Consider the following 14,593-nt stretch of genomic DNA (forward strand, 5'->3'; position numbering starts at 1 on the left):
TCAAACAGATTCCTCTGGAAGGGCTGGTCCCAGGGCAATGGTGTTTCAGAGGCTCAGGAGGAGAGGCAATGTGGGCAGTCAAAAGAGTACTGGGTGGGTGTTCAGGAGAGGTGAGTAACAGCAGCTCAGTACCATTTAGTAGGCACCTCCCCTGTGCCCGGCACTGTGCCGACAGCTTTACCTACATCTCAGTGCCCACAGCAGTGCAATGAGATAGATGGTATCATTATCCCCATTTTACAGATGAGAAAGCTGAGGCTCAGAGAGGTTAAGTCACTTGCCCAGTAACTGTAACATAGTCAAATCCTAGAACTCAGCCAGCAGACAATCTCACCACTCATTAGTCCAGATGGTTCCACACATGTCTGAAGGAACCTCCTGCCTTCTCTGGGTCTTAGACTCTGTCTATAAAGCCCGACTTCAAACTAGATCCTGTCTAGGCCTGTCCAGCTCTGACACGAGTCTGGAAGGGATGAGAGGATGTGTGGCCCCTTGCAACATGAGGAAAGGGCTGCCTGGATGCCCTGGAGCAGGGGCAGACCTTGCCCTGCCCAGGACTTGGTGGATGGAGTGCCCAGGGGCAAGCAGTCCACAGGGCCCTGGTCTCCTTTGCTGGCTGGATGACAAGGACTGGGTCATACGGGAATGGAGAAGGGCTGGGGGATCTCGGAGCTTCCCAAGACCAAGAGAGTGACTCATCATATCCACAGGGGTTGTCAAGGTGGGCAAATGCTGTGAGTACATCCAGCCCTCCCATACAGCTGCTAAAATGAACATCAGAAATGGGTCCCCAGCCTGAGCTTCCTCTGGATAATAACATCTCATTGGTCCTTCTCTGTATGTCTCTTTCTTTCCTTTTTTTTTTAAGCAGAATCTTGGAGTTGTTGTCCTATAGAAACACGATCCTACTGCCTTAGGTGTCTACCCTACAAGGAGATGGGCAGAGAGGATGGAGAAGAAGTGAGAGTCAAGGCTGATTTCTAATTTGCAAGGAACCTACTGCCCTCCGCAGAAGCAAGACGGGGGAGTGACACATGCCCCCGGGGAGGAGTCGAGAAGACTGGATCTGGATTCATCCCTGGAAATAGTCGTGTGGTGGGTGGTGGCTTCAGGGGCCAATCAGCTTTAGGGACATGACAGCATCTTTTGTTCTGGCTGGAAGGACAGGCTGTCTAATGGACAGATGAATCCGGAACCAGATACCCAGCTTGGCAGGTGCTCCTGGCCTCAGGACACATTACGGTGTTGGCCGACACTGGCCACTGGGCTACTTTACAGTCCTTCGCCTTGCCTCAGTTTCCATAGAAGTTCTCTCTCCCTGTGGCCCCAGGTGTGCCTCTGGGGACCCGTTTGGAGGACAAGACATGGCGGAGAGAGCGCGGCCACTCCCCATCTGGCTGTGTAGATTGGGGAAAGTTCCTTTCTTCCTCCTAGAGCCTCATTTTCCCCAACTACAAAGTGAACAGGTTGGATGACACCGGTGGATTCTGAGTCCTGCTCCTAGAGCATCAAGCTACCTGGAGGGGTCACCAGTGGGACACCCCGATCCCACCTGTGGGGCTCTGCCCCTGTGTTTACATGACAGGTAAAGTTTGGATTGCAGGGAAGTTTCCTTCAAAGAAAGGGTTTGCCGCTGCCTCCCTGCCCAAGGTGGCCTCTGACGATGTCCCTTTGGTGTCGAGGTCTGGATTTGGCAGCTGTAAGGAGGAGATGTGCCCCCCTCCATCCCTGCAGGAACCCCCTCTTCTGTACCTGGTCAGGATCCAGAATTAGGCTGATCTCACCCCATACCTTACAGGCTCTGCACTCCCCTCGCTCAATGCCCAGCTTGCCCTCCTGTTCCTTCCTCAGCTAAGTTGGGGAGCACTTGGCAGATGCCAGGATTATAACTGTAAGAGTTGGGAGCCGGATTCTTCTAGAGTTGTTGAACAGACTTTCCAGACTCAAGGGCACATGATTTCAAAAGAATAACATGATTAAAAAAAAAAAAAAAACTCCGTGAACTTCCAGTGTTGTTTCTCAGAGTCAGCGTCCATTCAGTCCAGTAAGTCATCTGACCCTTCCTCATCCCCACTCCCTGAGGTAAAAACAGAACATCACGTTCCGGTCAACACCTCTGGGCACCAATCAGCAAAGAGCGAAGCAGCCGGGGTGATGCTGTCAAGTACCGGAAACTATAGCGACACGGAGACCCGCCAATCGGAGCCAGTGCCGGCGCCATGACAGGGTGAGGCCATGGCAATGGCCCTGCGGCCAGTGTCCAGACTCACGAGCGCCTGAGGGAAAGGAGAGGCTCATTCAAGGAGGACAGGCACCAGCTTCTAAGCCTGAAGGGCCATGAAGAGGACGTTCCGGCCGCCGAAGCCCTCAGGCCCTAGGTGTCTGGGAGGGAGCCTGGAGGCACGGCTGGCACAGCCCCCCACGCCAACATGCTGGGAGCCCACGGCCCCCTGCTCTGTCCCGCTGCCCCCCGAGGTCTGGGAGCTGCCCTGGCCTCCTCACCGTGCGCCAGGCGGCCCCGTGACTGTGCGCAGAGCTGTGTGGAGAGCTGGCATCCACTCAGCCACCCACGCCTGCTGGGGCCGGCGCCACGCCAGGCGGTCATGCATTTCCTCCCCACTTGGGCTGGCTGAAGCGGCAGGCTGCACTGCTGGAGCCCTCTGCCCGCTCGATCCTCATTCCAGGCCCCACGAGCCTCCCCAGGGTCTCCACCAGGCGGAGGCGTTCGCCTGCCAAGGGATGCAGTGCCAGGGGCGCCAGACCAGCCGCCCCCGGTTCCTCTCGCTGCACGCCCCGCCCACTGGAGACATTCCCACTTGCCTTGCCTGCCATACCTGCCTCGCCGATGGCAAAGGCCAGAGAGGCCGGGAAGGAGCGCCGGGCTGCAGAGGAGTTCGCGAAGCGAGCTGGAAGGAACGAGCAGGCAGGCCCAGGGCCAGCCCTGCTTCCACTCAGCCACTGCAGGGCCAGACGCTTTTGGAATCCTCTCCTCTCTCCCTCCCCTACTCCCGCCGACCTCTGCCACACCCCCTCGTGCAGAGCTGGGGGGCTCTCCTGCTTCTCACCGAGGAGCCTGGTGCAGCTGAGCTACTGGGTCTCTTCTGACCCCCCTGGGCTAGGGCCTTAGGTACAAATGCCAGCTGTGCAGGCCACCGTCAACAGCATCGGTCCCCGTCCTGCTTGTGGCCCACCTCACAGAGGTGACCCCAAGACTGCAGCTGGACTGCCTCACGCAGAGCACCCACCTGCCACCCCTGCAGGGCTGCCCCCACCGGAGCCCTTGGTCTCCACAGCAGCTGCTGCTTTACCTGTGCATCCCTTCACCTGAACTGTGAGCCCCTCTGAGTCTCCTGAGGACACGGCATGGCACACAGCCAGTGTTTGTTGAGTGAGTGAGTGAGTGAAAGTGACAGAGACAGAGGGAGGGAGAGCGAGTCTGCATTCTGACACTGCTCTGGTTTGCTCCGAGTCAGACTTCTTGGGTTAAAATAATTCTGGCTCCAGCACACGCTAGTTCTGTGACCTTGGCCACATTACATAACCTCTCTGGGCCTCGGTCTTCTCATTTGTAAAAAGGAGATAATAATAGTAACTGCCACATAAAGTAATTATGAGGATTAAATGAGATAATGTGATGAAGCGCTTATAACAGAGCCCGGCACAGAGTAAGCCCTCGATACATGTTGTTATCATTATTAATTAATGTCCTCCAGCCTTATCTGACACCACCTCCCTGGGCAAGCATTATGGCCATTGCCAAGTCCTCAGTTTGCTCTCGGGGAGCACTCTGGTGGCTGGAGAATGTACACTAGAAGCAAGTAACTTCTGACATTTCAGGGCTTGTTTCAGGTCCCAACCCTGCCACTTCCTAACCCTGTATCCTTGAGCGGAGTGCTCTGAGCTTCAGAGTCCTCATCTAGAAAACATGGTCACGTGAGCCTTAACCTCAGAGAGAGGCTGGGAGGAAGAAGTGAGGTGTATGAGGTACGAAGTGGGCAATCAGACTAGCTGCTATCAGAGACCATCCAAGCCGCCTTGATGGTGGACAGCAATCTGCCGGGGAGTAGCTGAGAGGCTGGCTGGGCTGTGACAAGGAGTGGGGCTCTAGCAAGGGCGTGCGCGGCAGTGTGGCTCCAGGAAGAACTGAGGGATGTGTCCACATGTCCAGCGTGCCCTACCTTCTAGCCTCTCGTAAGGGCCATGGCCCTTCCGGTTTACTGCCCCTTTCCTGCAAAGCAGCACCCAGCATTCCTTTAGCATCACTGTGGTAAAAACTTCTCTTGGGACGGTTAAGTGGCCTTTCCGATGCTCAAAAGCAAGGCATAGAGAGCTGGGGTTCCCCCTGAGGGCTCCCACCCCACCGCAAATGCTGCCATCACCTCTTTGAGGGCAGGCATGCAGCTTACCCGCTTCGCAACCTGCAGCGCAGAGCCCCGTGTCCTGTATAAAGGTATCCAGCATTTAAGTCAGTGTTGGAATGACTTAGCCACCAGCAGGGCAGAGAGGGAAGCGGGAGGGAGCGAGCACCTTCTGCGGCTTCAACCACATTCCCGTGTTGCCTTCAGTGCGTGATGTGCATTCTCTTCCAGGACCTCACATGGCCGGATGCAACTGGGCAAAAGCCTTTTCCACTCAACATCATCATCATCATCACGGCAATGGACAATCGTTAAGAGCCAAGTATGTGTCAGGCCCCATGTTGAGCCCAGTAAGGTGGGTACTATCATTATTCCCATTTTATCTGAGGTCAAGAGAGTAACTCATCCACAGTCCCACGACTAATAGGGGTAGAATGGGATTTCTGGGACTTGACCCCGGGGATGATGGAATTCAGAGCCCACACCTGTAGGCGCTGGGTTAGCCTGATTCTCGAGGGCAGGTCAACTGGGAACCACGGCTACTGAAGCCGGGCAATTGCTTCTCCCTACAGACAGCACAGCCCTGCCCGGGGTCATCCTCCTGTAACGGGGAAGACAGAGATATGAAAACAGATCCTGGGACTTCCCTGGTGGCGTAGTGGTTAAGAATCCACCTGCCAATGCAGGGAACACGGGTTCGAGCCCTGGTCTGGGAAGATCTCACATGCTGCAGAGCAACTAAGCCCATGTGCCACAATTACTGAGCCTGCGCTCTAGAGCCCGCAAGCCACAACTACTGAGCCCGTGTGCCACAACTACTGAAGCCCGCGTGCCTAAGAGCCTGTGCTCTGCAACAAGAGAAGCCATCACAGTGAGAAGCCCGCGCACCACAACGAAGAGTAGCTCCTGCTTGCCGCAACTAGAGAAAGCCCGCGCGCGACGAAGACCCAATGCAGCCAAAAATAAATAAAATTAAAAACATGCCTCTTATTAAAAAAAAAAAAGCAAATCCTGACAAAGACTCTGGATAATAGATACATAACATTTCATTGAATATTCATCTCTATTAGGTGGGCCCTAGCACCTTCAATTTATAGTGGTGGAGACCGATGCTCAGAAAAGATAAGGACCTTGCAGGGCTGTCAGCCCTCAATGCCTGGATGCTCCCAGGGCCACCAGCTGTGCCTGGGAGAGTCATGGGAGACGTCTCAGAGGTAGTGACCCTGAGGAAGGGAAAGGGGGCAGCACAGCAACCAGGGGGGATTCGGTGCTAGAGTCCAGCTGAATAAGGCTTGGCCCCCTAGACAGGGGTCCTGGTAGGGCTGGTACTATTGCTGCCAGAGGTGGCAAAGGCCCCACACATGGGACTTAAGCTCCAAGCGGTGGCACATCCTCATTGGTGGAGAATGCCAATTAGGTATTACAGAATCAGGCCCAAAGCTTCCTTCAACATCTTCTAATCCAACAGTATCTTCTAATCAAACTTATGATTAAAAATGTTTTATCTTGAAATGTTGTAGATATTCAAAAAGGTTTAACATGATGTGTTACTGAGTAATAAAAAGGAATGACATACCGGCACATGCTACAATATGGATGAACCTTGAAAACATTACACTAGATCCAAAGAAAAGAAAATAGATTAGTGGCTCTCTGGGGCTGGGAAGGTTGGGGTCATGGAGGATGACTGCTAAAGGGTACGGGGTTTCTTTCTGAGGTGATAAAAATGTTCTAAAATTGACTATGGTGAGGGTTGCATATCTCTGTGAATATACTAGAAACCACTGAATTGTATACTTTAAATAGATGAATTGTATATGTGAATTATATCTTTAAAAAGGTTTACAAAAAAATATAATGAACCTGGCATACCCACCATCCAGCTTAATCGTTACCAATACAGCCAACCCCCCCCCGGGACCCCAATCTCTACCTCCTCCTCGCCCCCCTCCACTGAGTTTGATGTTCATCACTCCTCTCCCACGCATTTCTTTACATACTTATTACTTATGCATATACTCCCTGAGCAATGTATGGTGTTGTTTTATATGTCTCTAATTTTACATAAATGAATTATATTGTAAATATTCTCTTCTCATTTGCTTTCTCCCTCAATAGGATGAGATTCATCTATGGCATTGCTTGGTCTGGAGGTCAAGTACATCCGTGCTCACTGTGTAAGGTATTTCACTGATGAAAGTACTGCAATTTGTGTCTCCACTCTGCTCCTGACAAACATTTAGGTTTTCTTTTCCTTTTGTCAGTAGCACACACAGTGCAGAGGTGGACACCCTTCCCTCTCTTAAGCACGTGGGAGTGTTTCTCTAGGATGTGGCTGGGAGGGGGGCAGCTCTCCACACTTGACCAGATTCTGCCAAATTATTCTTCAAAGGCGTTGAGCTCTCTTTACCAGCGAGGAAACTGAGGCCCAGAGAGAGGGCAGTGACCTGCTCAGAGTCCTCAGGGTCTGGGACCGTTTCCCAGTCCTGGGCCCTTCCGGGCACAGCACACTGCCTGTCCGGAACCCTCCATTTCCTTATTTTTATTTTCTCTACAAATCTCTGTGACCACCCGGGTGGGTGTTATCAGAGCCGATCTAGGAGAAACACATTATCAGCGACGTCCAGGAGGGCTGGGGATCTGGAAGTGCTTTCCAGAGGAAATGGGGAAGAAATTAACTTTAGAGAATTCCCCAGGCAGCTCTAAAACTCCAAGCTGAGGACCTTGAGAGGAGAGGCGCTTCCAGGGGCAGATGGGGGCAGTGTTTTCTTTGGGGGCGGCACCTAGCTCTCAGCTCTATGGCCGTTCCCTGACCCTTCCCTTTCCATGAGGGCCGGAAGCTTCCTTACAGTCAGGTGCCCTCTCCAAAGGCAATAGCCAGCTCCTCTTCTGGGGAAAGCTGGGGCTGAAATGGGCCATAAAGGCTCCAGGACGTGCCTTCATTTGGAGCCCAGGGTGCAAACTTTATTGACTAGTTGTCTGATTTCTAAAGCACAAGGTCCCTGCTCTGGTTTGACTGTGGCTCCCTTCACCTACAGCCTCTCCATCCAAATGCCATCAGATGCAAGCAGCATGGGTGTCACCAGGGAGCCTGCTGGGCATGCAGAAGGGAGAATGGCAGGAGGGAGACTTGGGGGGTGGGCAGATCACATTAGGGACTTGGGCCTTTATACTAAGGGTGATAGAAAGCGTTGAAGTGCTTCTTTTTTTTTTTTTTGCGGTACGCGGGCCTCTCACTGCTGTGGCCTCTCCCGTTGCAGAGCACAGGCTCTGGACGCGCAGGCTCAGCGGCCATGGCTCACGGGCCCAGCCGCTCCGCGGCATGTGGGATCTTCCCGGACCATGGCACGAACCTGCGTCCCCTGCATCGGCAGGCAGACTCTCAACCACCGCGCCACCAGGGAAGCCCATGAAGTACTTTAACTAGGGTTATGCATTAAGTTTAAAAAGACCATTCTGGCTTCGGGGTGAAGGGGTATTGGAAGAGGTCAGTTAGGGGCTATTGCAGCAAGTAAGGTGAGAGATGGTGGCAGCCTGACAAGGGTGATGGTCGTGGAGATGGAGGGAATCGGTGGAGTGGGATCCTGAGACTCAGTGGTGAAGGGGATGGGAGGGAAAAGGTGGTGTCCAGGCTGATGCCCAGGTTCCAGCCCAGGTGGGCTGATGGCACCATTCCCCAGGACTGGGAATATTGGGAAAGGGCCAGGTGTAGGGGAAAGACACTGACTTCAGCCACGTGCCTTTTGAGGATGGATGGCCTGTAACCCACTCAGGGGGAGATGCCAAGAAGGCTGCCTGGTAGGGTTTGCAGGCGGGGAAGGTTCTCCCTGGCTGGAAACCCACAAAGGCTCCTCTCACTATGTAAGTGCCTCATACTGAGGTTTGCTGTCAAGCACCTGTAGAACCTACATCAAATCATTAATGATGATGGCCAAGGAGAAACCTTCGCAGGTATATACGTCTAGGTCTGTTTTCACTTCTCATTTGAAGACAAATTACTTGTCGCAGTCCGTGGTTTTGCCTGGATTATACATTGAGCACACACCAGGCATTATGTTAACACAGTAACCAAACAGCAGAACTATGTGGGGAGAGAAGGACAGAAGGAACTGTGGGGGGATGCTGTAGCAGGCCTGGAGGGGTGAAGAGTTCATCAGGTAGAAACAGAGAACAAAGATACCGGAACAGCATGAGTGGATGCGAACAGGTAAGACACTAGCGTACAGGCAGGGCGGGTGAGCAGCCCAATTTTACTGAAGGAAGAGGAGTACAGCACGGTGCAATATTGGTCAGAGACTAAGCTAGAGAGATAAGGTGGGCTTATCATTGGGGTAGGGGGTGTATATAAGCACTAGGGAGCCATGGATGCTTTTTGAGCAGAGGAGTGGAACTGATGGAGCATAGGAGGTGCGGGAGAAGGGGACACTGATGCTGCCACAATGGGCTGGAGCCTGAGCATCTGGGAGGTCAGATGGGTCTGCAAAGGACTGCAAAGTCAGGAGAAGGAGGTGGGACGGGGGAGGGGGGAACAAAGCTGACACAGCATGTGAAAGCAGAACAAGGGAGAGTCTGACTTGAATAGGAGGGTCTCTTCCCAGACTGGTCCTCAGGGATGTGTTTTAAGGAATAGCCAAGAATGACTCAGAATTAACCCATCAATTATTTACATGTAAAGCAGTGTTTCTGAGGTACCTGAAAACAGTATTTCTTTAGTTTAAACGTCCTCCCTAAAACTACCACCAGCCCTGCAATCCTTTTCTTCACCAATGGCACCAAAGGATACCTTGGTCTGAATTCTCCCTTTTTCTGTGTTAGCCAAGTCTGAAATAAGGAGAGCCACAAAGAAAGCGGGGCTATGGATCTGCTCTACTGCAGCCCAGTTTGGGATGGACGCTCTGGCCATAGGCTCTGCCCTTGTAAACATCATGAGACTGTTGGGGGTGAAATATGGTGCCAGGACAAACAGGGCCACGCTAGACAAAGGAAGGACTTCAGGACATGTGGACACCAGCTCTCACCACCTACGGAAAATAACCAAGCCCGAGAGGCAGTTCCAACCTCAACACAAATAGCAGAGCATGAGATAATAAAGCTCTGTTCACAGAATCACAGACTTTGTTGCTGGAAGGGGTTTCTCTGCCCTCTAAGCCATCCTTCACGTCATTCCTAGTTATTGCTCTAGAATATGTATTGGATCAGGTCACACTGCCGCTTCCCCAAACCTCTCTGACACCACGTCATCTCCTGTGGGGTAACGAAGCCAGGGCACAGGCATAGCAGCACATTAACTCCTATCATATCAGACATCGTTAAGCAATTGCCACATTTTCTGATGAGCCTGGCTGCAGCTGCAGAATCTAACTCAGCAAAGCCTTGCAGGTGGCCATTGCCAAAAAACTACCACTCTCAGGATGACAACCGCTTGCCCCCCACTGAACAGAGACAGCCAGATCTCCTCAGCCTGTCCCTTTGCTGTCTTTTTCCACCCATATTTTCCATCACTACTTCTATGCTCCAGCTTCCTTCAACTGCTTGCCATTCCTAAACAAACCTGCCTTTTTCTCACCCTCTGAGCCTCTGTCCGTGTCATGATTCACCCTGGAATGCCCTCTATGCAGAGTTCCTCGGTATCTGTTCTCCTACCTCCCATGACAATAAAGTTGTATCTGGGCATACAGCCACCCAGCAAAAAGCACTGCCTGGCCTCCCTTGGACATGGCGGGTAACCATGTGCTAAATGCTGGTCAATGGGCTATGAGCAGAAGTGATGCATGTTTTATTTTTCTTTCCAAGTTTTGCACTTAAGGGTTTGGGCATATACTCCCCTGGGCCCCTCCCCCTTTACACTGGCCATTTGATGGTGAGAAGAGAGCAGCTGCCAGGGGCCCAGAGATGGAAGCCACATGATGAAGATGGCAGGGCCAGCCTCCCAGCCTGGACCACTGTCCTCTGGCCTGCTAAGGAAGAGACCTCCCCCTTTACCTTGTTGGAATCCCTGTGTTTGGTGGCGGTGGCGGGTGGGGTGGGGTGTCTCTGGTTTTGGGGGCAGCTGAGTCTATAACGATACGCCTTCCCACCTGCTTCCTGTTCCTTACAGCCACCCTCCAGTGCCACCTCCTCAGTGAAGTCTTCCCAGAGTCCCAGGCTCCTCTGGGATCCGCCGCACTTTGTGCACACCTCACGCTGGCAGTCCTAAACCACAGGATGGCTACTGCCCCTCCCACTAGCCTGGCTGAAGGCATCTTCTCTCCCCTCCATCCATCCTGTGGACCAGTGCTGGTGATGGCGCTCATGCCCAAACCTGACCATATCACCCCCTTGCCTTCGCTCTTGCAGTCCAGACCTCTTGGCTTGGTGGTCAGCACATGACTCTGGCCTATTCTTCGCCTTAGAGATGAGACCCAGCTTGTGAGGGGATCTGCTCCAGCGGCTCAGCTGGTCACGACTCCCTCTGTGTGTGCAACCACGGACCGTCCTGCCTGATGCCCGCCCCGCCCAGCCCCAGCGTGGCGGGCCTGAAGTAGCTGCTTCCTTGCCGACTGGAGCCTATATTGTCCTGCTCCTCGTTTGTTACTGAGAACAGGGACAGAGGATGGGGAGTTTCCCTGATCTGTGTATTCTTCTCAAGTGGCCTAGAAAGTCCCACAGCCTGTATATGTCTTCCCAGGCCCTTCTCCTGTCCCACCAGGCCAAACGCTTTGCCAATGGCCCACACCTATTCCTCTGAACTTCTGGCCACTGTGACCCTTCTAACAAGGCCCGACCTTTGGCATCCCATCCCAGGGCTGCAGGCCCATCCCTCCCTTGGCAAACAGTGCATGCAGCCCAGAAGCAGGATGCAGTCAGATCTCAGCTAGTAGATGGCTATTTTGGGACAGGGAGGATCCTGGGAGGATGCTGGCGAGGTCAGAGTAGGAAGGGAAAGAGGTGGGTTTTCTGCCCACGATTATGTGTCCCAAGCCTTCTGGATGCTGCCCAGGGGCCCGAGGCTGCCACAAGGAAGAACACACCCACCACAGGGCTCCAGCTGTGGCCCGGCTGGCTGCAGAAGAAAACTGGGGGCAGGCACAGGTCTGGGGCTCTAGGTTCCAAATCCAGTGGCCACAGTGGGACGGAAGAGTGTGTGTTTATTTGCTGTGTCCTAACAGCAAGTGATTTCAGCATCAGGCAAGAGTCAGAGCTGTCTCGGAGGGGGAGAGGCGTCAGAAGCCAACCGGAGGTCAGATGGAGAACACCGGAAAGCTTCCAATCACCCAGCAATGATTATTGATGATAATTTGTTGAACATTCATTGAGGATCTACTATGTGTGGAGCACAATATGAGGCGCTGGCCAGAAAAAGAGTGAATAATGCTTTGCGGCACTTTACAAACGTGTAAGTCCTTCTGCAAGCATCAGGAGCCTTAAAATGGTTCATAAAGTGGTTTATAAACTCTGACCCTAAGCAAATAATCGCAGATGCATGATTCACGTACAAGGATGAGAGTGGTGTTTTACTGACTTTGGGGACCGCAGACATTTCAGAATGCCAGAACTCCACTGCGCCTGTTTCCAGCGTTCCAGAGAAGGTCATCCATCAATGTCAAGTGCTCAGTACTGTGCCTGGTACAGAGTGGGTGCCCAGGGAGGGGCAGGGGCAGTGACCGCTGTTACTCAGCACAAGGTTGGCAGCCATGTGGCCCAGGCCTTAGTGTGGAGGAGGTACCTTTACCACGGGGTGCGAAGCCTCAGGTTGGGCAGAGGGGGCAGGTTCAGGGACCCAGCAGGACTCAGCCCATCCTAGGAGATGCATTTTACTCTGTCGTTCTGCTGTCTGAGACACCTCTGTGCAGCCCTCCAGTCCTTCCCTGCTGACTCTGCAAAACGCTGGAGAGCATCTTACTCTCCTTCTGATTTTGCCTCAGTTTGGGGCCTCTATATTCTCCCGGTGTTGCTCACCTGGCTCCGAGCTATATACTTCGGGCCAAACTGCCCTCTGGGGAATTCTCCAACACTCGGGACACCCCTCGCTGGTTCCCCTGCTCACTCTCCTCCCATCTCCTGGCCAACTCAGTCCCTGCTGGTGGCCCTTTGCACAGAGGACCAGTGTCAAGCCCTTCTTCCCCCACAGCGCCTCCGAGCATCCTTCCTCTCCACGACCTCTGAGCGGCTCATACTGCTTCACAGCTTCCTCCTTGCCATCCAAGAGCTGAAGCACCCTTCCAGTCCTTCCTCCCTCCTGCCACATCCCTTCCTAGCTCTCAGCCTCCCAGGACCATCCGAGTCAGACTCTCCCAAGCACTAAATGGATACCTATTGGTAGGCCCCCACTTTAATGGAGGCAGGACATGAGAAACCCAATCAGGCAGGGAAGGGAGAAGGACGAGCCTGTCTGTCTGTAAATGTGCCCCCGACACCAGGACACAGTGTTTGATAAGGATTTCAGTACATCTTTAAAGTGCAAGAGGAATCGAGGAGAAAAACAAAAAAAATAACAGTAGTGCTCACTAGGAATCAGGGAGGTACTAAGTACTCTCTATGAGGACCTCACTGAACCTCTGCCACATACCGGCAAGGTGGGTATTACCCTCATTTCTCAGACGAGGCCACCGGGGCTGAGAGAGGTTGAATAACTCTCTGAAGGTCACACAGCTGGTAAACGTCAGAGCTGGAATTCAAACCTAGATCTTCCATGGTTCCAAGTCTCCTGCCCTTCACCAGCATTCTATACTTCAAGCAAGAACAACTGCAACTGACCAAGAGCTACGAGGACGACAGACACGGTGGTTTGAAATGCGGGCTGCCCCAGAAACCCCGATGCACACAGTTGCTCTGCCCAGGCCCCGTCAACACACCCTCACCTTCATCTCATCTCATTAATCCTGGCATTCTTTCCCCAAAAGCCATCACAGATCCCATGGCTCAATCTCTGGGACCCCAAGGGAGGGAGGGAACTTCCCAGGGCTCCTGGACACCCTTTTAATTAACCCAGATGACCCTCTTCTGCCTGAGGCCAGCTGAATCCCGTCACGGTCTCACCAGCTCCCGTGGCACCTGAACTGTGACTCCCAACTGTGACTCAGCCCACTCACTCTCCAGTGAATGTGGTCCCTCCATTTCCCACGTGTTCAGCATCTGTCGGCCTCTCGTCCCTGGCTTGGGGACCCTGAGTGGGCGCTCCTCGGGCTCCTCGGCCTCTGTGTCCAGTGGAGTGTCCTGCCACAGCGGGCATCCAGGGCCACGCTCTGAGCTGGCAGCGGCCTGGAGCAGGACAAACCCTCGGCGGTTCCTTGGGAGTGGTACCTTGCTCCACACCCTGTTTCAGCTTCCTCCCTCAGCCCCAAAGGGGTGCAACCCCTTCCCATTACTCATGGCAACGGTGAAACTTGCCCATCTGTCATTCTCGTAGCTTAATAATGATGGTGGGTAACTTAGAAAACCATGACATGTCAATATTACTAACTGCAGACAATGCAGTTAAACCTCTGTGCTCGGGACCCAGGCCACAGCTGGGACTGAATGAGCAGATGTGGTAAGGAGGCGGCCACACAGCACAGGGGAAGGGCACTGGAACACGTCCTCGGTAGGGAGCTGCCCATACAGGGTAGGAAACAGCAAAGGCCGACTCGGAATCCATCAGCTTGATCACACCATATCACCCAGCAACCTTAAGCTTGTTTGTGTGTGTGTGGCCTAGATACCAGACAGTGAACACACAGGCCCCTAAGCCACCTAGCTGGGGCAAGGTTTTGCAATTACAGGGTAATTCATTCATTTGGGTAACAAGCGCTTCTGAACCCACTATGTGCCAGGAGCGAGAGGCACAGTGGGGGGCTTCTCTTCAACTCCACGTAACACCTCACAAGTTGCCACACCCATTATCTTGCCTGATTTCAAAGCCCGGTGTGCACAGTACCTGGCCCATAGAAAAGTTGATGAATAAATGAAAGATTGAATAAGCAAAGGAATGATGGATGGGGGATGGGGCCAATCAATCGGTACATGGAGGGTGAACATCAAGGACACTGTCATTTCCATCTTCCAAATGAAAAGTGATGCTCTGAAGAGGGTGTGGCATGGCCACTGAGAGGGCCTCTGGTGTGTGTCCCCATCTTTGTCACCCCTTCGCAGGGCTCCTTACCTGGCGGGCAGTGACACCCTGGAGACGTCTTTGGGGTCTCCCGGCGCCTCCGTGAGTGGAGCTTCCATTTCTGCACAAGAAGACAGAGAAGAGCAGTCACTGGGAGTTATAAATG

The 14,593-nt window shown here is 53.2% G+C and overlaps 1 protein-coding gene across 4 annotated transcripts in view; it reads right to left on the reverse strand.

The window, feature by feature from the left end:
- The window catches only part of COL13A1 (collagen type XIII alpha 1 chain), a 278,117-nt gene that overhangs the window by 111,520 nt on the left and 152,004 nt on the right, over nucleotides 1-14,593 (reverse strand). For all 4 annotated transcript variants that reach the window (XM_024765521.1, XM_024765520.1, XM_024765523.1 and 1 more), the window contains exon 3: nucleotides 14,479-14,548. In XM_024765521.1, coding sequence (XP_024621289.1) covers nucleotides 14,479-14,548 — 70 coding nt within the window. The remainder of the gene's footprint in view (nucleotides 1-14,478; nucleotides 14,549-14,593) is intronic.

The sequence above is a fragment of the Neophocaena asiaeorientalis genome, unplaced genomic scaffold (genome assembly GCF_003031525.2).
Source record: "Neophocaena asiaeorientalis asiaeorientalis breed wild unplaced genomic scaffold, Neophocaena_asiaeorientalis_V1.1 scaffold31, whole genome shotgun sequence".
In the NCBI taxonomy this organism is placed as follows: Eukaryota; Metazoa; Chordata; class Mammalia; order Artiodactyla; family Phocoenidae; genus Neophocaena; species Neophocaena asiaeorientalis.